Genomic DNA, 27,300 nt, shown 5'->3' with positions numbered 1-27,300 from the left:
AGGGAATTCGAAGCGGGGACGGCGTCAGCGAAAATCAGGAAACAACTGCTTAATTAAACGTTTATTAAGGATATAAAGAGTGGTGAAATAAGGATAGCTCAGCGAAGAAATTCAGTGAAGAAAAGAGGCTGAATAAAATTCCAAAGCAGGGAATTTACGTCACTTACGAAGGCTGCAGGCGTCCTCCTGTTCTCCCGAAGGAGAGGAGACACTAAGGCCTCCCCAGTCAGATCTTAGAAGCCCAGGCAAAATTAGTAGGCTTGACGAGCTTCCCTGCCTCAGAGGAAAAGTTCAGCTAGAAGGTGAAAGAAAGAATGACATGGGGAGACCAAATTTCGGTGAACAAAAAAAGGGCATACTTTATTTTCCAAAGTAGTTTTATACCTTAAGTTGTGCATAGAGGATAATGGGGGAAGGGGTAGAGTCATGCAAAGACAGCAGTTCCTGATCCTTATCGAAGCCAGGCTTTCAAACTTATCATATGCAAAAGTTTAGGTGATTTACATCACCTTCTGGCCAGGAGGCCTGTTAACATTTTAAGAAACTTATTTTTCTCTAAAGGTGATTATTCTAAAGTCAGGCGCCAGCCTCCAAAAAGCATTGGATAAAGTTGCATTCCTATAGGGCAAAGGTGAGGTGGGCTCAGTCAAGAAAAGAATTAACTCAAGGGTCCAAGGTTACAAACATTGAGGCTACTACTTACATTTCTATACACCCATTATATCAATCAATACACTGCCAAGGACACAGTAGGTAAGGGATATGGAGACTTAGCAGCAAACATTGGCCCAACAAGTGAAAAACCCCTCACCAATACAATTTCTAATCAATCTTTTAACTACTCAAAGGAATCTGTGTTTAGATAGTTTAGAACATCTCCTGCCTCTCACAGTTGGGAGGCTCTGAACAATCACATGTTGCTGGAAAAAACCTATTCAGGCAGGCTAGAGGACTTCCAAAGGAGTTTGTAGGTTGAAACACTGTCACACCCAGGAATTATTACCTGGAGCTGTAAGCTAACTCTTTTTTCAGAGAGAGGTAGTGGGGGACAGCCCCCCGTAAAGTCAGAGGTGTAGGTGAAAGCACAAAGCAGAAAGTAGGCAGACTCTGGTTTTGGGGGTAGATGCTCAAGAATTTCCAGGGAGACTCCTGAGGCTCGATCCCGCCTTTGCGTATGCCGAGCCTCCTTCCTCAAGACCTTTGCCAGGGGCGGAGCTCGCTCCCCGCATTAACCCAAAGATGGGCACAAGAAAGAGACCTAGTAGACGCTGAAGAGATCAAGAAGAGATGGAAAGAATACACAGAAGACTTGTAAAACACAAACAAAAAGCGATCCTAATGAACTAGATTACTACAATGGTGTGATCAGTCACCCAGAGCCAGACATTCTGGAAAGCGAAATCAAGTGGGCCTTAGGAAGCACGGCTGTTAATAAACCCAGTAGATGCAATGGAATTCCAGTAGAGCTATTCAGAACCCTAAAGGATGATGCCATCAAGGTGCCGCATTCAATATGTCAGCAAACCTGGAGGACCCAACAGTGGCCACAGGTCTGGAAAAAGTCAATCCTCATCCCAATTCACAAGAAGGATAGTACTAACGAATGTGCTAACCATCAGACAATTGCACTCATCTCCCAGGCTAGTAATGTCATGCTTAAAATTTTGCATGCTAGGCTTCAGCATTGTGCAAATGAGAACATCCAGATGTCCAGGCTCAGTTTAGAAAAGAAAGATGAACCAGAGATCAAATTGCCAACATTCACTGGATCATAGAGATAGCTAGGGAATTCCAGAAAAGCATTCAACTCTGTTTCATTGACTACATGCTAAAGCCTTTGACTGTGTGGATCATGACAAACTATGGAAAGCTCTAAAAGAGATGGAAATACCAGACCATCTTACCCGTCTTCTGAGAAACCTGTATGCGGGTCAAGAAGCAACAGTTAGAACCCTGTATGGAACAACCGATTGGTTCAAGACTGAGAAAGGAGTATGGCAGGGCTGTCTACTGCCACCCTGTTTGTTTAACGCATACGCTGAGCACATCATGAGAAATGCCGGGCTGGATGAGTTACAAGCTGGAATCAAGATAGGCGGGGGAAACAACAACAACCTCAGATATGCAGATGATACCACTCTAATGGCAGAAAGTGAAGAGGAGCTAAAGAGCGTCTTGAGGAGGGTGAAGGAAGAAAGTGAAAGAGCTGGCTTAAAGCTAAATATTAAGAAAACTAAAATTATGGCATCCAGCCCCATTACTTCATGGCAAGTAGAGGGGGAAGATGTAGAAGCAGTGACAGATTTCCTCTTCTTGGGCTTTAAACTCACAGTGGACAGTGACTGCAGCCATGAAATCAGAAGATGATCACTTCTTGGCAGGAAAGCTGTGACAAACCTAGACAGTATGTTGAAAAGCAGAGACATTACTCTCCCGACAAAGGTTCGTATAGTCAAGTCTATGGTCTTCCCACTGGTCAAGTACAGTTGTGAGAGCTGGACCATAAAGAAGGCAGGCAGAATGCCAAAGAACTGATGACTTCAAACTGTGGTGCTGGAGAAGGCTTCTGAAAGTCCCCTGGACAGCAAGGAGATCAAACCAGTCAATCCTAACGGAAATCAACTCTGAATACTCAATGGAAGGACTGATGCTGAAGCTGAAGCTCCAGTATTTTGGTCATCTGATGTGAACAGCCAACTTATTGGAAAAGTCTCTGATACTGGGAAAGATTGAGGACAGAAGAAGAAGATATCAGAGGATGAGATGGCATCACTGACACAATGGACGTGAACTTGGGCAAACTTCGGGAGATGGTGAGGGATGGAGAGGCCTGGCACACTGCAGTCCATGGGGTCACAAAGAGTCAGAAACGACTGGGAAACTGAACAACAACTGTGTTTAATACACTGAACTAAGTTCTATTAAGGAGAAGGCAATGGCACCCCACTCCAGTACTCTTGCCTGGAAAATCCCATGGATGGAGGAGCCTGGTGGGCTGTAGTCCGTGGGGTCGCTAAGAGTCGGACACGACTAAGCAACTTCACTTTCACTTTTCACTTTCATGCATTGGAGAAGGAAATGGTAATCCACTCCAGTGTTCTTGCCTGGAGAATCCCAGGGACAGGGGAGCCTGGTAGGCTGCCATCTATGGAGTCACACAGAGTCGGACACGACTGAAGTGACTTAGCAGTTAGCAGTCAAGTTCCTTTAAGAATGCAAAAAGATGAAGGCAGGCAGGAAGGAAGGAACTAGAGGTAGGGACAGAGAGGAAAGAAAGTGGAAGGAAGGAATTGGATGTTCTCTTTTCATTCAAAGAGTTTGGCTGTAGAGAACCTAGGAAGGGGTAAATCCATTAATATGCCTTACTTCAGACAACTGTCCAAAATTTCTTCTCTTTGAAATGTTGTGTCATGAAAGATCTGAATAACTTAAACCAAAATCTAAATACTTTTCCATGGATGTTATATAACAGAAGACAAAAATTGTCATTAGGTACCAGTCTGATATAGGATCTCTTCTTAAATCTGTTGATGTCATTTTTTAATTAAGGGGGACAGACACTAAAGCCTAGGACCTCATAGTAAGCATCCGAAGTCTCATTAGTCAGTAAGAGGAGAAAGAAAGTGAAAGTGTTAGTCACTCAGTCATGTCTGACTCTTTGTGACCCCATGGACTATAGCCCAGCAGGCTCCTCTGTCCATGGGATTCTCCAGGCAAGAACACTGGAGTCAGTTGCCATTCCCTCCTCCAGGGAACCTTCCTAACCCAGGATGCAACCTTCCCACACTGCAGGCAGATTCTTTACCATGTGAACTACCAAGGAAGTCCAAAGAACTTTTTATAAGAAGAGAAGGAGCTTATTAAACACAGAAAAGCATGACCCCTCAAATTCTTCAATGCCTAATTAGATCTTCATTCTCAAAAAGCTTACAATTTAATAGGAAAAGTAGATATATAAAGGAAAACCCAACAAGCATATGGTGTCTAGCAGTAAATGTGAAATGCTATTAAATAGATTGCAGATGAGAAATCCACCTTCCAGTGGGCTGAACTAAGAAGAATTAATAGGGGAAGTAAGATTAAAACTAAGCTCCAAAAAGCAGATAGACATAATAGAGAAAAGAAAGACTCTGCTGGAAAAGGTATGTAAATAATAGTAATGGTATTTTCTGCTTCTGTCATGTATTTCACTTGATGATATTCTGGTCATGATGCTAAGTGCTTTATGTACATTGTTTAATTAAATTCTTATAACAAGTCTTTAGGGTAAAGGGTGGAAGTTAAAGATAAGGAACCTGAATCTTAGTAATTACAAGTGACTCTCCAATAAACATAGATGCAAATCAGTCTATCTGGTTGCACACACTATTAGATCAAGCATTAAGTTATCTTGTTCAAATGACGTTGCTTTGATAAACAATGGCATATATACCTGGAAATATACTTTAGAGCAGACCCTGAAGACCAGTTTGAAGAATGGTGCATGTGTTCAGTTCAGTTCAGCTGCTCAATCATGTCTGACTCTTTGCAACCCCATGAACCACAGCACGCCAGGCCTCCCTGTCTATTGCCAACTCGTGGAGTTTACTCAGACTCATGTTCATTGAGTTGGTGATGTCATCCAACCATCTCATCCTCTGTTGTCCCCTTCTCCTCCTGCCCCCAATCCCTCTCAGCATCAGGGTCTTTTCCAATGAGTCAACTCTTCACATGAGATGGCCAAAGTATTGGAGTTTCAGCTTTAGCATCAGTCCTTCCAAAGAAACCCCAGGGCTGATCTCCTTTAGGATGGACTGGTTGGATCTCCTTGCAGTCCAAGGGACTCTCAAGAGTCTTCTCTAACACCACAGTTCAAAAGCATCAATTCCTTGGGGCTCAGCTTTCTTTGTGCTTTTGTTCTTTTTTCTATAGAAATCGGGACATTCTGGAAGTTTTCAATAAGGAGGACTTACGGCTTTTATATATATGACTTTGCATTCACTATTTAAGAGGCAGTGTGAACTAAAAGCAGAAACCCAATTAAGAGTTCAATGGAAATGGATAGGAAAAGAAAGGTGTAAAAAGAAAAGAAAGGAAAATGGACAAGGATGCTTTACACCTAAGACTGTCCTCAATTCTGAACTGACTTTAAGTTTTCAAAAAATGTCCGACATCTAAGTTGCAAAATTTTTAAAACTCTAAGTTTGGAAATCTATAGTTGTGAAATATACATCTATTTTGGCAGAGTAAGTAAAAACAAGCAGGAGCTTAATCCCAGGTTCAGTAGAAACATTCTTAACAAGAGCCCCACCTCCCAAAGTAGAACAAGGCAGAAAAGATTACAGACAAATGCATATTGGACACAGAGATGGCTTGTCTCAGGAGCATCATGTGGAAACCAGATACAGCAGCCCAGACCCAGACCCCACCTACAGATAACCCTACTGAAAGAGGAAGCTCCAGGACTGCAGGCTAGGTGATCGGGCAGCCTTCTCCTGAGAAGAGCCCTGAAGGGCACGAAGCCAACAGCTTTCCCAATCGCTCAAGAAGCAGCCAAGATTGTCTAGGCTCTAATTTGCAGGACTGTAATGAGCATCTGCTGCTTACCATCCCAAGGGTGGAGCTGGGCCATTTGCACAGGGCTCAAGGCTGATTCAGAATTCCCTGGTAGGAACAGGGAGGAGAAGAGAGGTTACATCATTAGTTTTATCTAAGCTTGAATCACCTTGACTAAGTAATCCCAAATTTTGTAGTAATATCACTCCAATCTTAAAAGACATTCTATTAAGTGGGATATTAGTGATTTATTTGTTTATGTCTTTTTTAAGGAGATAGTCAACCTCATTTCTGGGCCGAGGAATGACCCCACTTACTGAAAATATATATTCTATTAATCTCCAGCCACAGTCCTATTTCTCTTAGCCCAACATCTAATGTTTTAAGACAAAATAGTTTCTATCACGTTTGATAGATTTAAGTAAAACTACATGACATGCTTCCATCAAAGGAAATTAAAATCATTCTTCAAAGCAGAGTCAATTTGCAATTATGACAGATGATTTTCAAATTTAGTTGAGATTCAACAATGGCACTTTGATGTCTTGGAAATAATTGACATAGGAGTAATTCTCTATTTTAAACTATGTTCTCCTTTCAATCTGGTTCTTCCTAATAGAAACTCTCTACGGGGTCACTTATTCTTGCAGTTTTTATTTTGCAAACTACTTTATATCATAAATAAAAATTTGCTTGTTATGGAAATATTCTTATTTTATAATAGAAAATGTTTTTTTCATGTTTATATTGGAGAAAGTCTGGTGAGCAATTAACATATATTGATGCATACTTTATCATACGGCTTATATTATATGCCTTAGTTGACAGATAGCTCTGTTTCAAGCAAACATATGTTGCATTCAGTTTTTTATTACTTACAAAAATTCAGGAAGACTAAAGACTCAAACACTCAATTTCTTCAGGAATATCCAACCAAGATTATTATAAACTTGAAAGGAAAAGTGAAAGAGATGGATAGTAGACTAACATCAAAATCCTCACCCCAGATATTGAGGCACATCTCTCCACTTGAGGCATGGGTACCCAAAAACTCACTTAATGAAAGCTCATAGACAAGTATAGCTCTTCTAGAGTTATAGTTTTAAAAATCTTTGATCTTATTACTGAGGGTTCATGACAGAGTTTCCAGTAGTTCTCAGAGAAATGAGAAATTAAGAACAAGGCAGTGAATTTTTCATAAACATAAGCATTTTTCATTGAAACGATTGTCCTTAAATAGGAAACTGACTTTTTCTTAAGTCTATCACTTTATAAAATAATTGTTATTATCGATAGTAGAATGTCTGTTGTTATTTTTAACATCCTTACTTGTGTTAATCCCATTTTTTAGTTAGTCCCACTAAACACCCAAAACCTTGAAGAGGAACCACTACTGTAGAAAATATCAGTGGGAACTTCAGTGAATTTCCTTTCCTTCCAGCCACAGGGCTTAAAAAGAGGCATGTTCAACCCACTGCTGCAATTTTTAATAAAAGAAAGTAGCAAAAGTCCAGCAAGTTGGAGAGAGTTCTCTAGCATTAAAGATTTTTCTTTAGAGGATAAATGTCATGCCCTGATTTCAATCCATCATCAGGGAACTGGATTAAAACTGACTGCTGAAACATATATTGCAACATAGTTCCTCAAAGCAGTATTAACATACCTGTCATGATTTAACCATTTCTCAATCTGAATCCATCTGATAGAAGAGACTTACCCTACCATTTGCCAAAACTGAATTCACTATCATTTAGTTATTGCAAAAAACATTTCTAGGTTCTTCTGTCCCACTGCATAACCTTCGGTGAAAAGATTCAGTGTCAAATGCTGAGAATCACTGCTTGTAGTCGGCAAAGTCATCCAGTATTCCAGGGTCCCTGGAAGCAATGAGAAACAGATAAGACTGAAAGGTATCCTGTGGGATGTGACAGAGTGTTGAGGAAATGTAGGGTGTCTGTGGGTTACATTCTAATTGGGTCACAGCGCATTTGACATTCTATTGCATTCTTTCCCTTCTCCCCTTTCCAGTGAAATCAGATGAGTTACAGACAATCAAGAAAGAATTAACCCAGATCAAAACTAAAATTGACTCCTTGCTAGGGCGCCTGGAGAAGATTGAGAAGCAGCAGAAGGCGGAGGCTGGTAAGTGAAAAAGAGCTGTGGCCGCAGACGTGTTGGAATCAAACCACTCACACCCTGTCAGTCACCAAGACAGAGCAGGTTTGGGCACACTGGCTGAGTCTTACAGCGTTTAGCACAGATACACAAATATTGTCTTTAAGCTTAGAACTGCGATGATGGAATCTGATTTTTTACTTTTTAAAGAAGATGAGCCAAGTTGCCTAAAATTCATATTTTTTAAAAGAGGAAAAGGAAAAGTATTTTGATGCCAATAAGTAACAGTTGGATTATATTAAAGGTTTATATCTCAATATCAAGTGACCTTTAAGAAAATTAAATCAATAAATGGAATATTCTAGCAGGGCTAAACTTATATTCATATTTCATTAAATTAACTGCAGCAAAATTGAACAGATTTCAGAAGCCATGATTGTAAAGTCCCAGTCTTGAACTGCTGCAACTCCACAAAGCTTCAGAACTCAGTTTCAGGATGTCAGTATCAACTATATGCCTGGCCACCCAAGGCCATTTCATTTGACTTAATTCTTTAGCTTAATGTCCTCTCTTTGAAATATCAGCCCTGACCCTAGTTCCATGCTAATACTCTTTATTTGTTTATTTATTTTTAATTGGAGGATAATTGCTTTGCAATATTGTGTTGGCTTTGCCACACATCAACATGAATTAGCCACAGGTACACGAGTCCCCTCCATCTGGAACCTCCCTCCCACCCCATCCCACCCCTCTAGCTAGTTACTGAGAGCCAATTTGAGTTCCCTGGTCTAATACCCTTTTATATGGCAACCGAGAGTTATAAAATTATGCATTTTAAACAGAACTGGCATAAACTTAGAGAAGAGCTAGTGCGTAAATTGCAAATTGCATTCTGCTGGGTCTTTGATGTCTCAGAAGCTCCTTGAAAATGAGATGAGGGCTGAAAGGAGACCTGGGAGATGGAGGAACTCATGACTCCTCCAAACCTGGCCCTTTCTCCAAATAATGTGGCTCCACCTGTGTCTATTATAAACGTTGAAATTCATCATAAGATTTCCCTGGCTGAAAGAGCTTCACTTTTCAAAATTAAGCAAGACAGTTTTGAAAACTGCTTGTCAAACCCAGCTTTCTCATTTTGCAGATGAGAAAAGGAAGGCCCAAGGAAGTAAACTGACTTTTCCATGACCACATGAATGGTTCGTGACAGACCTAGAGTCTCAAAGCCAGCTCTGGTGAGGGAAAGCAGCGCCTCCTCTGAGGTATCAGCCTCAGGTTCCGCTCAGGGTCTGCCTGCAGTGAGGCTCCCTGGGTAACAACCGATGATGAGATCCAGCCTGTCTGTTGCCCGTGTCACTGGGCAGGGAACCAGCAGTGACCTTCCGGTGATGAGTGACACGGGGTTCAGAAATGAAGCCGGTGTTGAGGGGGTGTCAAGCCTAATGATGAGAGATGTGCACTGTGGTTCAAATCCTCACACGCCACCTAGCCTCCGTGTTCTCATCAAATGAGAGCAGTGGCCACCTGACCTTGTGAGAAGTGAGTCAAGCGGCAAATGTTAGTTACTTACTAGCCCAGAATAAATGCTTCATAACTGGAGCCATTTAGTGTCCATAGAAATGTAAGCATATATAGACAAATACTTCCTACGACTTCCATGACACCAGCTTTTTAAATCAAAAGCCATATACCTAGATTCTCATTAACTTTAATTGAGTTAGTGTGGAGGAGAAATGATAGATAAATAATAGACAAAATAAGATCATTTTTATTACAAATTTCAGTTACATTTTCCATTGAGAAAAGATATGCTGCCTATACTTCTTAATGGAGAAATTTAGATTTCAGAAAGTTTTTTATGCGCTGTCTATGGCACTAATCTAAACTGTTGCCAGAACTCAAATATCCTGTGATGTTGCCTGAATCAATGTTTCCCTTTGAGGAACTTCTGTGAAATTCGTTATTATGTAAAACAACCCTTACAGCAAAGGACTTTGATAACCAATTTGCACTTCAGTTTAAAGGATTATGGAGAACTCATTTAAATATAAATCACCTCAAAGAGAAAAATGTGATCCTTATTCCATCATATTATAACTTCCAGTTTCCTGCAATGAAAAATGCCTTCCACATATCTTCTTAGAAGATCATCTATAAACATGCCACTAAAATTCAAAGCTTGCATTTTCTTTTCATGAAAGGCTGTCACCTTATTTTTGTATGTTTTTCAACTTTCCCAGTCACAAGGCAGTTATCTTTAAAATGATAGGTTTAAGCCTTTGATATTTATGTCTTTCCTACTTGAACACGTAGGAAGAAAATGGAATTATTTAATTTGTCATTTCATTCTCTCAGTAATTGTCTCCTGAACAATATTCATATTTATGGAGTTAAGATGATCACTTTCTAAATTTTCTTTATGAAAAGAAATCAGGGTTGCACGGTGTCTATACTACATGGTAGAAAGTGGAGAGAAATATTTTAAATCTTTTTAAGTGCCCGATACCTCCTTATTGAATTTAAGGGGATGCTCATTTTATTGTTTGTTTGATTGCAGGCCAGTTATTCAGTAGTTAACATTCACTCTTCACTATTGCTCTTTTATAGACCTCTCATTTCCAACTTATTCCATCTGATAATGAAAATGTCCAGCTTAGGATAGTGACAGCAAAGAGATGGAGGGTTACAAGCAGGATAAAGCCACACAGCATGTAACCTGTCCTGAGTTCAAATTTCATAGGATCATTTTTTTCATTTTTGTATGAAATCCTAAGCTATCAGGAGTAATTGTAATGAGGTTATAATGACATCATTTTGGATTTTTTTTTTATGTGTTAAATTGCTGCTAATAGATGTTTGCATAGTATCTTGTCTCTTCCTTTGAGATATGAACTTCCTCAGAACAAGGTCATGTTTTCACTAGTTTTTCTAAATCTTCAAACACTGTGTGCTGTGCACGAGGCATGACTTAGCAAGTCATTTAACTTCTCTAGGTCTCATGCCCCTCAAATGAAAACTAGTGGAAGGGATTATGGCCTCAAGCATATGTTCTAGCTTTAAAATCATGATTAATATGAATCCACTCTGCAAGTGTTATTTTTTCCTACTTGAATAATTCAAATACCATTGCTATGGAATATGGTGACTATGGATTATTATAAACAACAAATAACATATCAGTTTACCTCCAGTTGTCCTTCTTAGATGATCCTTTTAAAAGAGAGTCATAAATTGACACATACGAAGAGCACAATTTATGTGTGGTTTACACAGAGATGCAAAATGACCATAAAAGGTAAAAAGGAAAAAGAAATAAAACTAAAGACGATATCATACAATGGACAGTGACCTCTTTTTAAAAAAACAAATTCCCTGCAAAGACTCTCTGATATGAAAAGGCAATTAGGCATTCTTTAATTCAACTTTATTCTCAGTGGTAGGCCTCATGTGTGACCCCAGACTCACTTGGACAATTCCAGTGAAAACAGCTAACCTATCCTACCCATTAGACCTGACCATTAGAGAGGTCACACTTCAGTCCCACAGGATAAATTCATCCTGCCAGTATGTTTGGTATATACAAAAAGGCAAAATGGCTGTCTGATCCTCAGACAGACCTTACAAATAGCTGAGAAAAGGAGAGGCTGAGACAAAGGAGAAATGAAAGATATACCCATTTGAGTGCAGAGTTCCAAAGAATAGCAAGGAGAGATAAGAAAGCCTTCCTCGGTGATCAGTGCAAAAAGATAGAGGAAAACAATAGAATGGGAAAGACCAGAGATTTCTTCAAGAAAATTAGAGATACCAAGGGAACATTTCATGCAAAGATGGGCTCGATAAAGGACAGAAATGTTAGGGACCTAACCGAAGCATAAGATATTAAGAAGAGGTGGCAAGAATACACAGAAAAACTGTACAAAAAAGACCTTCATGACCCAGATAATCACGATGGTGTGATCACTCACCTAGAGCCAGACATCCTGGAATGTGAAGTCAAGTGAGCCTTAGAAAGCATCACTACAAACAAAGCTAGTGGAGGTGATAGAATTCTAGTTGAGCTATTTCAATTCTAAAAGATGATGCTGTGAAAGTGCTACACTTAATATGCCAGCAAATCTGGAAAGTTCAGCAGTGGCCATAGGACTGGAAAAGGTCAGTTTTCATTCCAATCCCAAAGAAAGGCAATGCCAAAGAATGCTCAAACTACCACACAATTGCACTCATCTCACACGCCAGTAAAGTAATGCTCAAAATTCTCCAAGCCAGGCTTCAACAAACAGTACATGAACTGTGAACTTCCAGATGTTCAAGCTGGATTTAGGAAAGGCAGAGGAACCAGAGATCAAATTGCCAACATCCGTTGGATCACAGAAAAAGCAGGAGAGTTCCAGAAAAACATCTATTTCTGTTTCATTGACTGTTCTAAAGCATTTGACTATGTAGATCACAACAAACTGAGGACAATTCTTAGAGATAGGAATACCAGACCACTTTACCTGCTTCCTAAAACATCAGTATGCATGTCAAGAAGCAACAGTTAGACCTGGACATAGAACAACAAACTGGTTCCAAATTGGGAAAGCAGTACGTCAAGGCTGTATATTGTCACCCTGCTTATTTAACTTATATGCAGAATACATCATGAGAAATGCTGTGCTGGATGAAGCACAAGCTGGAATCAAGATTGCTGGGAGAAATATCAATAACCTCAGATACACAGTTGAACACCACCGTTATGGCACAAAGTGAAGACGAACTAAAGAGCCTCTTGATGAAAGTGAAAGAGGAGAGTGAAAAAGCTGGCTTAAAGCTCAGCACTCAAAAAATTAAGATCATGGCGTCCAGTCCCATCACTCCATGGCAAACAGATGGAGAAACAATGGAAACAATGACAGACTTAATTTTCCTGGGCTCCAAAATCACTGCAGATGGTGACTGCAGCCATGAAATTAAAGGATGCTTGCTCCTTGGAAGAAAAGCTATGAGCAACCTAGACAGTATATTACAAAGCAGAGACATTGCTTTGCCAAAAAAAGTCCATTTAGTCAAAGCTGTGGTTTTTCTAGTAGTCATGTATGTGTGTGAGAGCTGGTCTATAAAGAAAGCTGAGTGCTGAAGAATTGATGCTTTTGAACTGTAGTGTTGGAGAAGACTCTTGAGAGTCCCTTGGATTGCAAGGAGATCTAACCAGTCCATCCTAAAGGAGATCAGTCCTGGGTGTTCATTGGAAGGACTGATGTTGAAGCTGAAACTCCAATACTTTGGCCACCTGATGTGAAGAGCTGACTCATTTGAAAAGACCCTGATGATGGGAAAGATTGAAGGCAGGAAGAGAAGGGGACGACAGAGGATGAGATGGTTGGATGGCATCACTGACTCAATGGATATGAGTTTGAGCAAGCTCTGGAAATTGGTGATGAACAAGAAAGCCTGACATGCTACAGTCCACGGGGTCACAAAGAGTTGGACATGACTGAGCAACTGAACTGCATATATTTGGTAAAAAATAGAGATTAAAAAAAAAATAATGTCCAAAAATTAGAATATTACAAACAAATACCACATATTTATGCATCAGTGCTCCTTATACTGAGCTGAAATAGACTTTGTTTGCATTTGGTTTATGTATCCTTTTATGGCCTCTGAAACTAAGCTGAATGTCTAATTTCTTGTAATAGAATAGAATAGAATAGCCAATTAAATACATAAAAGAGTTATAGTATTGTAACCCTTCCAAAACTTCTGAATAAGAAGTCAATATAAGTGGCCATAGACGCTCAACTTAGTTGCATTCAAATTTTGGTCAAAGAATCTTTGAAGCCTTCTATTCTCTAGATCAGTTTAGTTCAATTGCTCAGTCATGTCCGACTCTTTGTGACCCTATGGACTGTAGCATGCCAGGCTTCCCTGTCTATCACCAACCCCTGGAGCTTGTTCAGACTCATGTACATCAAGTCGGTGATGCCATCAACCATCTCATCTTCTGTCGTCCCCTTCTCCTCCTGCCTTCAGTCTTTCCCAGCATCAGGATCTTTTCTAATTAGTCAGCTCTTCACATCAGGTGGCCAAAGTATTGGAGTTTCAGCTTCAGCATCAGTCCTTCCAATGAATATTTAGGACTGATATCCTTTAGGATGGACTGGTTGGATCTCCTTGCAATCCAAGGGACTCTCAAGAGTCTTCTCCAACACCACAGTTCAAAAGCATCAATTCATTGGTGCTCAGCTTTCTTTATGGTCCAACTCTCACATCCATACATGACTACTGGAAAAACCATAGCTTTGACTAGATGGAGCTTTGTCGACTCTGGATAAATATCAGTAATTTTTTCAGCTGCTTCTCCTGTACTTTAGTTTTGGATCTTGAACCACTGTCATCCCTCTTCTCTGGTTATTCTATAGTTTATTAACTGCAGACTGTGGTACTCAGAATGGAAAATGGTGCTCCAGATATAATCTGCTGCTGCAGCCTATAATGTGACTGCTATTTCTGTTCTGAATACCTAACTGCTATCACTTAGACTTTGGATTAGATTGGTATTGTGTCTGGTTACAGATGTTGAACTGCACATGTGAATTAAACTCTGCTCCTTCCTGATACTGCATTAAAATAATGTCTAGGTTTTAAAAAAGAAAATTCTTAGACATAAAAGAGAATGAGAACAAAATTTTAGAAGCTGGAAAGCTGAAGGAGAACTCTGCCTGACTTAACACATTCTAGAAATGAGTCCAGTTTTAACCACAGAACTCATGAAAGGCTCAGAATCAAAGCTATCATATTCCTATGGAAAAGAGGGTATAAATGGCTAAAAGTCTGTTAGGAAACAGATTTCTATGTCACCATTCCCAACTCTTCCTGGTCCACTAGAAGCCCTAAGAAGTTTCCTCTAGGAAAGTGAAAACAACACATTTCAGATGTAATAGACAACTAACAAATTTGAAGGCAGTTTTTAACGGCGAAAAGCAGAAATTTACAGTTACTATAGAAATTCCAGGAGAAGGCAATGGCACCCCACTCCAGTACTCTTGCCTGGAAAATCCCATGGACAGAGGAGCCTGGTAGGCTGCAGTCCATGGGGTCGCTAGAGTCAGATATGACTGACCGAGTTCACTTTCACTTTTCACTTTCATGCATTGGAGGAGGAAATGGTAACCCACTCCAGTGTTCTTGCCTGCAGAATCCCAGGGATGGGGGAGCCTGGTGGGCTGCCGTCTGTGGGGTCACACAGAGTCGGACACGATTGAAGTGACTTAGCAGCAGCAGCAGCAGCATAGAAATTCCAAGAATTCTTTTCCCCTTCGGCTGCCAGACTACTGGTAGGCCACTGGAAGAGGTTTTAATTGGGAATATGAGCAGCTTAAGAAAAAAGATTTAAAGACATTGGCATGGGTACAAGCCAAGGAAACAGTATCACCCTTTAGAAACAAGATCCCGTTATTCTTACAAAACTGCCCATCCATATTTTAATACTGTTAATATGAGCAGACAGGGTTCACCAGATGGTAGAAAGCATTTAACATTAAAACCAAATACCAAAAAAGAAGAGAAAAAGAACGAAAAAACTGGAGGAAGCAGATTGAGCAGGAAGAATAAAACTTCAAAATAAAACAGTGAACCGCTGATTAATACCCTCAGAGAGAAAGAGAAGATATTACATTCACGAAATAAAAGCACAAGATTAAAACTCAGTATTTAAAAGGCAGATAAAAGTGGTTTTAGAAATTAACATATGATAGCACAAATAAATAACACAGAATTGAAAGACAAAATTGAGGAAATTCTCCCAGACAATACAAAAGAAACTACAGATGGAAAATAGGAAGGGAAGGGTATGGAAATTACTAGATGAATATCTGAAAAACAGGGTTTCAGAAAGAAAGGGGAGAAGGATCATCCAAAAAAAGTTTTTCAGGGAAAAAGTTAACCAAAACTGAAGAACATAGTCAACAAGATTGAAAGGATGCCCTGAGTGCCTGTAACTGACGCACATCAAAGCAGGAAATGGTGACATTTCAGAACAAGGGGCCAAAGATAAGATCCTACAAGCTCCTAGAGAGACATCGAGGACAAGAGACAGAAAGTGTTTTATATAAAGAAACAGGAGTCAGAATGCCAATGGGGTTGTCAGCAGCCACACTAAAAGCTAGAAGGCAATGAAAACAAGCCCTAAAAATTCTGAAAGAAGTATTTGCAGGCTGTAGTTCTATACATAATTCCCAAAGCAAGGAGTTAGACTCCAAAAGGGAAACACATGACTTTCCCAAAGCAGGGAATCCAAAGGCAAAGGGAATCTTGAGGATGATGGTGAGGAAGATTCTAGCATATGAGTTAAGAAAGAGACTTGGAAATAACTGAGTCCAGAGAGACCAGTTCAGAAGTTCCAGGAGAGACTTTGTCAAGAAGATGAAACAGGTCCAGTGGCTAATAGGTGGGGAAGTGAGTTCACTGAGATGAGACTTACACATGTGGCTGAGGAGCAGGTAAGTTTACATAAGCATTTGTACAAATCAAAGAGGCATAGAAGTACGTAGAGAATTAAGTTAACAACACACAAACACCCAAAGGAAATGGGTGTTTCTTTTACCTCCAAAGAAAGTAAAATACTGTTTGGGAAAGAAAAAATTACTCATTATATACTCACAGCTTAGCTTCCCAAAGCATTTACATAGTTAAATTTATGTAAAAACTGAAAATTGATCTAATCTAATTTACAATATAGCTCTCTAAGGAGATGGGAAGTGGGGACTTGTAGACAGAGAACTGAGTCTCCAGTTTCCCAAGGGTGATGTCAGTAGACAATGAATAAAACTAATCAAGAAGTAGCAATAGAAACATCCTGTTTGGGAAACAAAGCCAAGTTTTTAACAGATCAGCTACGCAAATGCAAAGCCCTTAAAGAGCTTAGAATGGTGAAGCAAGTGGGACTTGCTATTTTTCTTAACAAATCTTATGGAAATATTTAACTACAAAAGTTGTTTTCAAGAAGCCCAATTTACAGGGTGACAGGGATGAGATTGAGTTGTCTTTAGCAAATGGATCAGAACTTTCCCAACTACTTCTTGGAGAGATCCTGTGACATCCATCAGATAAGTGTCACTGGACACGTGTTAAAAATGACAAGGAAGACTTCACTCAAGACTGCTGTGGTCAGGGTCAAAACTGTTGCAATTTCAAAAAAAAAAAAAAAAAAAGACTATTGCAATAGGGGATAGAAATTGAATTCAACTCTACTAAAACAAAAGGCAGGAAGGTTTTTAAATGCAAGAGTGCGATGATGAAAATGTACTGGAGGATATTAGTAGGGAGGTTGATCAATAAGATGAGGCCACCTGTGTTTGCTGACTGTGCCTATGGAAGTCAGGCTCCTGTTGGTCCATGGAGACAGGGAGACAGGAGTCGTCCCATCTTTTTCTAATGATTGAATGTCAAAGGGAGGGTCTCCAGGTCTTGAGAAGACATGCCAGATTTGTAAAAAGATGTACACTTCAAAGAAGCACAGAAAGAATCCACAGTTGCAAGGATTCTAAAGTAAACGCTCTAAGAAAAAGGAAGTCAGGACCATAGTCAGAATGAAGGGTGTCAAAGAGCAGTTATGCTGAGGCTAACAGCAAGGTTTTCTTTGTAATAGCGTAGTCATAGCCTTTCAGAGTGGACCTCTTTCTCTTCTAAATACACACTTCTTTCCATGTCCGACTTCTGTCACATCACCACGTAACAAATCCTGTCATCCACACTGCCGACCTCAACATCATCTTCTGACCCTACTATGACTAGCATTGCAAAATCTGACCTTTGGCATCCTTTTACTCAACACCTTCTATTTTCTGATTGCTGTTCACTCGTTCAGGGAATTGTGTCTGACTCTCTGTGACCCCATGGACTGGAGCATGCCAGGCTTCCCTGTCCTTCACCATCTCCTGGAGCTGGCTTAAACTCTTGTCTATTGAGCCAATAATGCCATCCAACCATCTCATCCTCTGTCATCCCCTTCTCCTCCTGCCTTCAATCTTTCCCAGCATCAGGGTCTTTTAATGAGTCAGCTCTTCGTATCAGGTGGCCAAAGTATTGGAGTTTCAGCTTCAACATCAGTCCTTCCAGTGAATATTCAGGAATGATTTCCTTTAGGATGGACTGGTTGGATCTCCTTGCAGTCCAACGGACTCTCAAGAGTCTTATCCAACACCACAGTTCAGAAGCATCAATTCTTCAGTGCCCAGCTTTCTTTAGGTTCCAACTCTCACATCCATACATGACTACTGGAAAAACCATAGCTTTGACTATACAAAACTTTGTCAGCCAAGTAATGTCTCTGCTTTTTAATATGCTATCTAGGTTGGTCATAACTTTTCTTCCAAGGAGCAAGCGTCTTTTAATTTCATGGCTGCAGTCACCATCTGCAGTGATTTTGGAGCCCAAGAAAATTAAGTCTGTAACTGTTTCTATTGCTTTCCCAGGAACTTTTTCTGGAATTCTCTTGCTTTTTCTATGATTCAGTGAATGTTGACAATTTAACCTCTGGTTCCTCTGCCTTTTCTAAATCCAGCTTGAACATCTGGAAGTTCTCAGTTCACGTACTGTTGAAGCCTGGCTTGGAGAATTTTGAGCATTACTTTGTTAGTGTGTGAGATGAGTGCAATTGTGCAGTAGCTTGAACATTCTTTGGCATTGCTTTTCTTTGGGATTGGAATGAAAACTGACCTTTTCCAGTCCTGTGGCCACTGCTGAGTTTTCCAAATTTGCTGGCATATTGAGTGTAGCACTTTCACAGCATCATCTTTTCAGATTAGAAATAGCTCAGCTGGAATTCCATCACCTCCACTAGCTTTGTTCGTCGTGTTGCTTCCTAAAGCCCACTTGATTTTGCACTCCAGAATGTCTGGCTCTAGGTCAGTGATCACACCATCGTGGTTATCTGGGTATGAAGGTCTGTTTCGTATAGTTCTTCCATGCATTTATACCACTTCTTCTTAATGTCTTCTGCTTCTATTAAGTCTATGCGGTTTCTGTCCTTTTTTCCAATGGTACTACTAATACCCAAGCCCACTCACATGCTCTGTTGCCCTTTTCTTATTTTTTTAAGAACTTTTACCTGTTCTCTCCAATTCTAGTTTGTTTCCTCCCTAATTCATCTTCCATGGGACACATAGATTTATACTGCTAAAACATCCAAGGGCCCAGTTTGGAAATTAACAGAGCTAGGTTCACATCCTACAAGAAACTTATTTCCAGGACTTACTAGCTGCAGAAAATTTGGAAAGGTCCTTATAAAATGTATAAAATGAGTAAAATAATATCTGTTCCTTAAAATTAGTGGGATTTAAACAAACAGTATCTCAGTAATTTTTTAATGATTTTATTGAATTTTTGGTTACCTCTACTACCAAGGGTGCTTCTTGTGAACACTTTGAGGTCATTTTGTCCCAGAATATACTGATGTAACTAATATTTTAATCTAAAAGCATTCTTCTTGAATAGCTTCCCTAATGCTCATTTATGTCATTATTAGTAATGCCAGTCATAAAATGTACATCTTTCTAATTGACATTTACTGGAATAATTGAGTTAAATTCATATTATATACAGGTGTTGCAGAATTTTTTAAAAATATAGTTTATATTTCCAATGCAAAAACAATGGTTTCAGGATACTAGCTGACTCTGATGAGTAATGTGACTGTTTTATGTCAACATCCTTTCCAACCATCTGCTAAGTACAATTCAGCTAGCAATTAGCTAGCAATTAAGCCAGCATTTCAAAAAACTTAATTGCCAACTCAACCAATTTTCAGAGTTATATTAATGATAATAGCTCTACAGCAAACTGAATTTAATAAAAATGCTTCTAACATAAATCCCAACCATTCTAACTTGTTTTCTAGATCATATATATGTGTTGAAATAGAATGAGATGTACAGGAAAAGCATTTGAGTATGAGGATTGAAGTTTAGTATCAAGTTCTTTCCTTTGAAGGCTTTTTAGAGCCTGAGGCATTCTTCCTTACACAGAGTGTTTACCCGTCACTTGCACGTCTTTTCCTTTGATAGCCACTGCTTAGTTTGAACATGTATCCCTAAGCAGACTTCTTTATTCTTGAATTTAAAATTACCTGGTTCCTCCCTCCTACACTGTTGGTAGGAACATAAGTTGGTTCAGCCACTGTGGAAAACAGCATAGATGTTCCTCAGAAAACTAAAAACGGAATTAACACATGAGCCAGCAATCCCACTCTTCGGCATATATCTGGACAAAACTATAATTCCAAATGATACGTGCACCCACTTGTTTATAGACACACTATTCACAATAGCCCATATATGGAAACAACTTGCACATCCGTGGACAGATGAAGGGATAAAAAAGATGTGGTATATATATATATATATACACACAACTGAATACTACTCAGCCGCAAAAACAACCAAATAATGTCATTTGCAGCAACATGGATGCAACTAGAGATTATCGTATTAAGTGCGGTAAGTCAGAAAAAGAAAGATAACAACAGATGGTATCACTTGTATGTGGAATCTAAAATATGACCCAAAGGAACCTGTCTATGAAATAGACTCAGACAGAGACATAAAGAGCAGACTTGTGCTTGCCAAGGGAACTGAGGCTGGGGGAGGGTGAGCTGGGAGGGTGGGGCTAGCAAATGTCAGTTTTTATATACAGGACCAAGAAACAGGCTTCTGCTTCATTGCAGTAGTCCCTGCCGCCCCAGGAGCGACATTCAATAGCCTATGATAAACCCTAATAGAAAAGAATGCTTCTTTAAAAAGACTGTGAGTGTATATAGACACACATTTGTGTTATATGTGTGTGACTGAATCACTTTGCTGGACAGCAGTAATTAACAGTATTGCAAACCAATTATACTTCAATAAAAGATTTTAAAATTAAAAAAATTTAAGCCTAAAAAAAAATTGTCTGGCTTCTGATTCAGCACTCACCCAGTGTGTTAAATTAGGCCTTTTTCCTGAGCTATGTTAGGAAACAACCGAGGCTGTGGAGTCAGACAACCCATGATGGGAATTCCAGCTCACTGTGGCCACCTTCCTGAACATCCGCACGCCTCACTTTTCCCTCTGGAAAATGGGAAATAAGCCTGCCCTTCGGATGCTCCAGTGCCTAAGGGTAATGAATGTCCACTTTGTAAGCGCCGACTAACTTGCCGCCAAAATGAACTTTTTTTCTGTTGGAATTCTTAGTTTATATAACATTAGAGATACTTTTTAGGCACAAGCTATGAACTTGTTGGCTCCTGACATATTCTTTTTAAAAATCTAAAACTAACTCACTGTTCTCCCAAAAGAAATGTTGTGGTCACATTCACTCTGACTTGAAAAGTCAGTGAGGACTCCCAGACACCAGTGTTCAAAGGCAGCCCGCCTCCGACCTCCACCCGAAGTCTTCACAGATTATTTTTTTCCTCAAGACCTGTCAGAATAACCGTGAGCAAGTTTTCTCTGAGGCTCTCTCACACTCCGCAGTTGACGTTGCCTTAGTGGTGTGGGGCTCTTGTGTAGAGTGTGGCAAGGAGGTTTCTTTTAGTTTCTTGCTGAATTTTTATTGTTGCTACCATGGTGCCAAATTCAAAAATCGCTTTGACTCTGTGAAAAGAATTTGATGCCCAAACATTTATTTTCATTTTTTAGCTCCTTAAAAATTCAGGAATATAGTCAACAAATGTTTCGTTTGCACATACGGCTCTAAGTTAAAAAATCTATAAAAATGTTTCTGACCCAAAGAAACTTCGGTAGTAGAGTTATAAATGCACACATGCGCGCACACACATACAATCACAATAAAAAGTAAAAATAAGTAGAAAAAGAATTGCAGATAAATAGAATGCTATGACATTAAGAATAAACTAAAAACCTACAACTACTACTAAGCTACTCATTTCTAGGAGAAGTAAAATTAGATAATTATTCGAAAAAAAAACAAGTTGCTTTCTATTTTAGCAATATAGTAACTGGATCAAAACTGCTTATTGTGAACCAACAGTTTAATAAACAAGATAAGCTTTCATGTGTGTGTTTTTCTTTTTTTTCATGAAACCTATCACCATTTAGTGATTATAACATTTTCCAGTGATGATGACAAAAATCTGTGATGACCACATTACTAAAGCACATATTGATTATATGTCTGTTAAACTCCTATGAATCAATTAAGCCTTTTTTCTCAACTCAGATAATATCTCCCGTTCATTTAGCTTTCAAATTAATGAGTGGATGAATGAGGATGTTATAGGGTTTTTTGGAATGCGCTATATTAATGCACAACTGCCTTTGAAATAGGTCATCAGAGGAGTTACACATATATGCAATATTAATACACAAAACAGAGTAACTTAAAACATTGTCTGCCTAAACAGAAATTAAGGGACCATGTCAAAGCCAAAGTTGTCTTTGTAATATATAATTCTTAATGATCAGTAGTGATGAATTATTTTGCCATGGACAATTTATCTATAGCCATTAAGCAATCAATACAGATTCAACTCAATAATTATTTGGAACCTCCTAAGGTAGCATGTTTGAGTAGCCTTTATTTAAAAACATATTCACTTCTTTCTCCTCAGTTGAGTACACTGAAACCCTCTGAAAGATGTTATTTTTATGCTCATCTTTCAGAAAAGAAAATTACAATTACTAGAACTAGTAATGAGCAAAAGTGTGGATCTCAAATCCTATATTCTCTCTAATACCTTCTCTCTTCTGTGTATGAGGCATTCAGTGAGGGGTACAGAGCACATCAAAATATTTCTTGATAACTGACTTGTGTTGCATTTTTCACTTTACAAAAGATCAATATCTTTATTATCTGCTTAGAGTGTGACAATGACCTTTTGAAGCAATAGCTCAAGTTTCAAGGAAGCTTAAACACTAATGAGAAAAGGAGAGGACGACAGGGGAGCTATTCGATCCAAGCTTTGGTTAATCAAAGGAGAAGGGATTGTATTCAGCTAAGAAGATCAGGAAAGTCAGCTTGGATTCCAAAGATAACTGAATCATATTGTTATGTAAAGCCAAATGAGAATTACACAGCTCCAAGATCTGGTCCTGCATAGATTCTGTGACAGATTTTCTAGAGTCGGGGGGTGGGGAACTATATATATATATATATATATATATATATATATATATACTTTCAATATCAAAAAGTGGTGATTTTTAAAGAACAAGTATTTCTGATATCATTAGAGAAGAAAGAGAGATGCCAGATTAAATGAATTTCCAATAGAATGTGAATTTCAACCAGAAGCCCATTTATGTATGATAACAAAAGAATAAACACAATGATTTAAAATAAGAAAGTTTGGCACTTGGAAAAGTTGTAAGGTTGGAACATTTTTTAATAAAATAATAGTTATCCAATGCCAAACCTTCATTTTCTTTTTTTTTTTCGGTCTTAAAATGCCAACACCAGGATTTGAGAGCCGGAGCATTTGAACAAGCATCGTAGTGACCCAAAGTGGCTAGAAGGAAGGGCATCAAGTGATAAGTACAAACTTAGGAGAAAGAGTAGAAGATCGGACCAGAGTAGCAAATCCACGTGCCCTCCAAGGGATCGTGATATAGACGCAGCAGAGTAGAGCATATGACACGATTAATGCCAGAGGAGTCCAAGCTTTTCTGTGCTCTCTCTAGTCTGCCCATCATAGCTTTTTTTTAAATTTAAAATATAGTTTATTTTCATATTGTCTTATCTCCAGGTCTACAGCAAAATGATTCATACTTTTTTTTCTATTCTTTTCCATTATAAACCTATAATGCAATAACCATTGCAAGACATTGAATATAGTCCTCTGTGCTATACAGTAAATCCTGGTTGTTTATCTGTTTTAAATATGACAACTTATATCTGCTAATCCCCTAGTCCTGATTTATTCCTCCCCTTCCCCTCCCTTCTGGAGACCACAGATTTTTCTGTCTGTGAGTTTGTTTCTCTATTTGTATTGGGCTGGACAAAAAGTTCAGGTTTTTCCATAAGATGTTACTGGAAAACCTGAGCAAACTTTTTGTCTAACCCAATACATAAGTTCCTCTGTACTGTTCTTAGATTTCAAATATAAGTGGTATCGTATGATATTTGTCTTTCTTTATCGACTTTCAGCACTTGGTCTGATAATCTCTAGGTCCATCCATGTTGCTGCACGTGGCATTATTTCATTCTCTTTATGGTCAAGTACATTGCATTTTGTGTGTGTGTGTGTGTGTGTGTGACGTATCCTCTTTATGCGTTCATTTGTTGAGGGACACTTAGGCTGCTTTCATGTCTTGGTTATTGAAAGCAATGCTGCTGTGAGCATTGGGGCGCAAGTGTCATTTCCGATTAGGGTTCCCATCTTTTCTGGCTATATGTTCAGGAGTGGGATTATATGTATAATCAGGAGTGGATTATACGGTAACTCTGTTTTTCATCACAGTTTTTTCTCAGCGGGTACTAGTCACATGTGTGTAACTTGGTCAGCCTCAGTTAAAGGTCTGGAACTGCAGAAAGCAATGATATGTGAAGAGAGATGAGATGAGTAAAATCTCGCAATTTTCAGTAACAGTTAAGTTCACTGTGGTTTTGGTTGTATCTCTTGCCTAATTTACCTTTCTTTTAATCCAGATATTTAGGTTATTTTCTCTAGATTAAACTTTTTTTTTCTTTAACCTATTTCCCTATTTGGAAATAAAATAATAAATAATTTTCTAGATTTAGGAAAAAAAACCTTGATTAGCTTTAACAGTAACCACTTTGTAGTGATCATAGGACTTTCTATGTAAAATTTATTTAGATGTCAGAGAAAAGGGGAGAATTTATGCCTCTTGCTTCCATCAGAACATTCAGATATGCAAATGAAGATAAAATGTATAGCTTTCAAAGAGTTTACATCATCATATTGTTACACGGAAAAATCTGAAGCTAACAAATTGATTTTAAAAATCTATCAAGGAATAATATATAGTCCGCATCTATACATGTAAAGTAAATGTGAAGAGAAAGTGCCAAAGTTTTGTCATTTTAAAATGCCTCTACTACTTATTTTTAGCCTTAGTTTAATCAGTCAGCTCTTTTCTTCTGAATAACCTCAGTCCCACAGGTTTTTTCACTGTTATTCTCTGGTCTTATCAGCCTTCTTGTTTCAGACTTGTTGGTTTTGTTATTGTTGTCTTAACACATTCGCAATGAGACGTATACCTTTTTATATGTAACAACACACATTTATGTTATCCTCCATAGTCTGCAAAACACTTCCTAAAAATAAACTTCATTAATCCTCATAATCTACATATTATTTTGAAAGCTTTTTTGTACTTGAGGAAAGGTCAGCTTAATATGTTTGTATGGCCTGACCAAGTAGCTAAAACGGACTCAATCCTCTGTGCATAATCCACTGGTGAATAACTAAGCTGGAACTAGTAGTCTGTCCTGGGCAGCAGGGCCAGGGCACAATGCTTCTGTCCTCTTTTCAATACATAAACTTTATTACTTGAAGATTTAAAATGCAAGAACTCATTTAGAGGCATCAGCACCATTTTTCCTACAGCATTTGCTTACTTCATGTCTTTGTGTCTCATCTTGGTGTTTCTTGAAATATTTAAATCCTCCACCAGCCAAACGATTAGGACTCACTGAAGGTTCAGATGATGATTACGATTTTTCAGCCATAAAGTATTTTTTAATTAAGGTACGTACATTGTTTTTTAGACATAATGCTGTTGTCACCTTAATAGACTATAGTGTAAACATAGCTTTTATATGTACTGAGAACCAAAAAGTTCATGTGACTCACATTATTTTGATATTTACTTTTTTGCAATGGTCGAACTGAACCCACAATATCTCCTTGACATTACACCTGTATTTCATAAGTAACTATTATTGCAATTTTAAATTATTTATAGAAGAAGATCTCTGCTTATTTGTACATAATGTTTATCCATTTATTGATTTACATATTTGCAAAGATTTGTTCTGAGTCAAAATGTATATGACAATGTTTATTTCTTTCTTAACCCATATTATGAAAGAGTCCAGGAATGAATACCCCCAAAATATTTTGGCCCTATAAACTATCCTTACTGCTATAAAATATAAGCCCACTCAAAATGTAACATCTTTTAAAACTCAAAGCAAATATTGGGGTAACCATATGATCAAATAATAATAGTCAAAATGAGTGAAAAGCACCCAGCTTTAGGGATAGTTATGTACACATGGGAATAAGAGAAGGAAGTACCTAAGAATGATCTCATTTATTCAATACTCAATCCTTCTTGATATTTTCACAAAAGATGAAAACCAGCCACTAGGGAAAATAATTATTTTGTTGTCTGCATAATTCCCAACTTGGGCAAATTTCTATTAATGGAATGCGCACACCCTGGTATTAGAAAGAGTTCTATTCATGTAGAATGTAGCTTCATTTGTTGAGCACTTATTATTTGCAAATCACTAAGCACTTGGATTCACTACTTGAAGTGGTATCTATCCCGATTGTGTGGGTGAGAAAACGGAGGCATAAGAAGGGTTAATCATTTAAGTATCCCAAAGCTGGTAAGTGATGAAGCTCGACCTTGAACCCGGCCCTCCAACCCCAGAATTTTAACCATTGCAGTTAATCACATCTACCAACAAAATTTAGAATAAAATATCAAAGGATTGGTCACATGGACGTGCTGTCTGACAGTCAACATACCTGCTTTTGCACTTTTTTCCTCAGTGAATTTTTGTCTTTTTCACTTGGGTTTGAACTTATCAATGAGCTTTCTTCGTCCTCCTTCCTTGAGTGAACAAGTTCTACTTTTATCTGATTTCCCCCTTTTTTCTTGCTGTATTTTCTCCTCAGAGGAAACGTCCTTATCAGAAAGGACTATATATAGCCAGAAAGATTAATCTGTTTACGTAAATCTTTGTTTCTTTGTATATACAGACCCTCTGGATTCCCCAAACTTTGCTAATTCTGTAACACATGATTACATGTAAACACATGCCTGTATATGAACATAATTTACACAACTGAATTAATTCGACCTTAGCATGACTTTGTCTTCCTCACACCCTCCATAGTACGGTGTTTGCCCATTCCTAGACTGCTTTTTCATGGTTTATCCAATGGCTCGTGAGCACCCCAAGGTAGCAGTCGTTTGCTTTCTCCCCCTCCTCCAGAAGCTCAGAAGAAGCAGCTGGAAGCAAGTCTAGAGCTGATCCAGGATGAGTGTGTGTCCGAGAACGCGGACCACTCCGCGGAGGAGCCCGCAGAGGGAGCGCCCGACGCCGACGGGGAGGAGCTGACCGACGGCGTGGAGGAGGACTTCGACGAGGACGGGGCTCACGAGCTGGTAGGAAACAGTCCCGGCATGTCCGCAACCCGTTCGTTGTAAAGTAGAGGTGAATTCTCCGGGGCTTATTTCTTCCTCCTGTGCGCATGCTTAAGGCACACGTGGACAGTGCTCTGCACATAATAAGTGCTCAATATACTTTTGCTAATTTAAAATATGAAGGAACAAATGAACGAACAAGAATATAATAGGTTAGAATTCACAGTCTCAGATGAAAAATTCTCTTTCTCAAGAGCTTCATCACAACAGGAATCTTGCGTTTGAGCCATTACGTATGAGCTGTACGTGGGTATGATATCCTGGCAATAAAAGT

At 38.8% G+C, this 27,300-nt stretch overlaps 1 protein-coding gene and 1 long non-coding RNA gene across 2 annotated transcripts in view; one reads left to right on the top strand and one right to left on the bottom strand.

Moving 5' to 3' along the window:
* The window catches only part of RALYL (RALY RNA binding protein like), a 425,012-nt gene that overhangs the window by 386,167 nt on the left and 11,545 nt on the right, over positions 1-27,300 (top strand). The window contains exons 6-7 of the mRNA XM_055546403.1: positions 7,564-7,677; positions 26,815-26,987. Of these exons, the coding sequence (XP_055402378.1) occupies positions 7,564-7,677; positions 26,815-26,987 (287 nt within the window). The remainder of the gene's footprint in view (positions 1-7,563; positions 7,678-26,814; positions 26,988-27,300) is intronic.
* LOC129627120 (uncharacterized) lies at positions 44-6,502 on the bottom strand. Its single transcript, XR_008702427.1, has 4 exons — positions 6,415-6,502; positions 5,587-5,643; positions 4,433-4,905; positions 44-295 (listed from the first exon to the last, which is right to left on the bottom strand). It is a non-coding gene; the product is annotated as an uncharacterized LOC129627120 (long non-coding RNA).

Source organism: Bubalus kerabau, chromosome 14 (assembly GCF_029407905.1).
Source record: "Bubalus kerabau isolate K-KA32 ecotype Philippines breed swamp buffalo chromosome 14, PCC_UOA_SB_1v2, whole genome shotgun sequence".
Lineage (NCBI taxonomy): Eukaryota > Metazoa > Chordata > Mammalia > Artiodactyla > Bovidae > Bubalus > Bubalus kerabau.
Note: the sequence above shows the minus strand (reverse complement) of the source record. Positions and strands in the feature narration are given on the sequence as shown.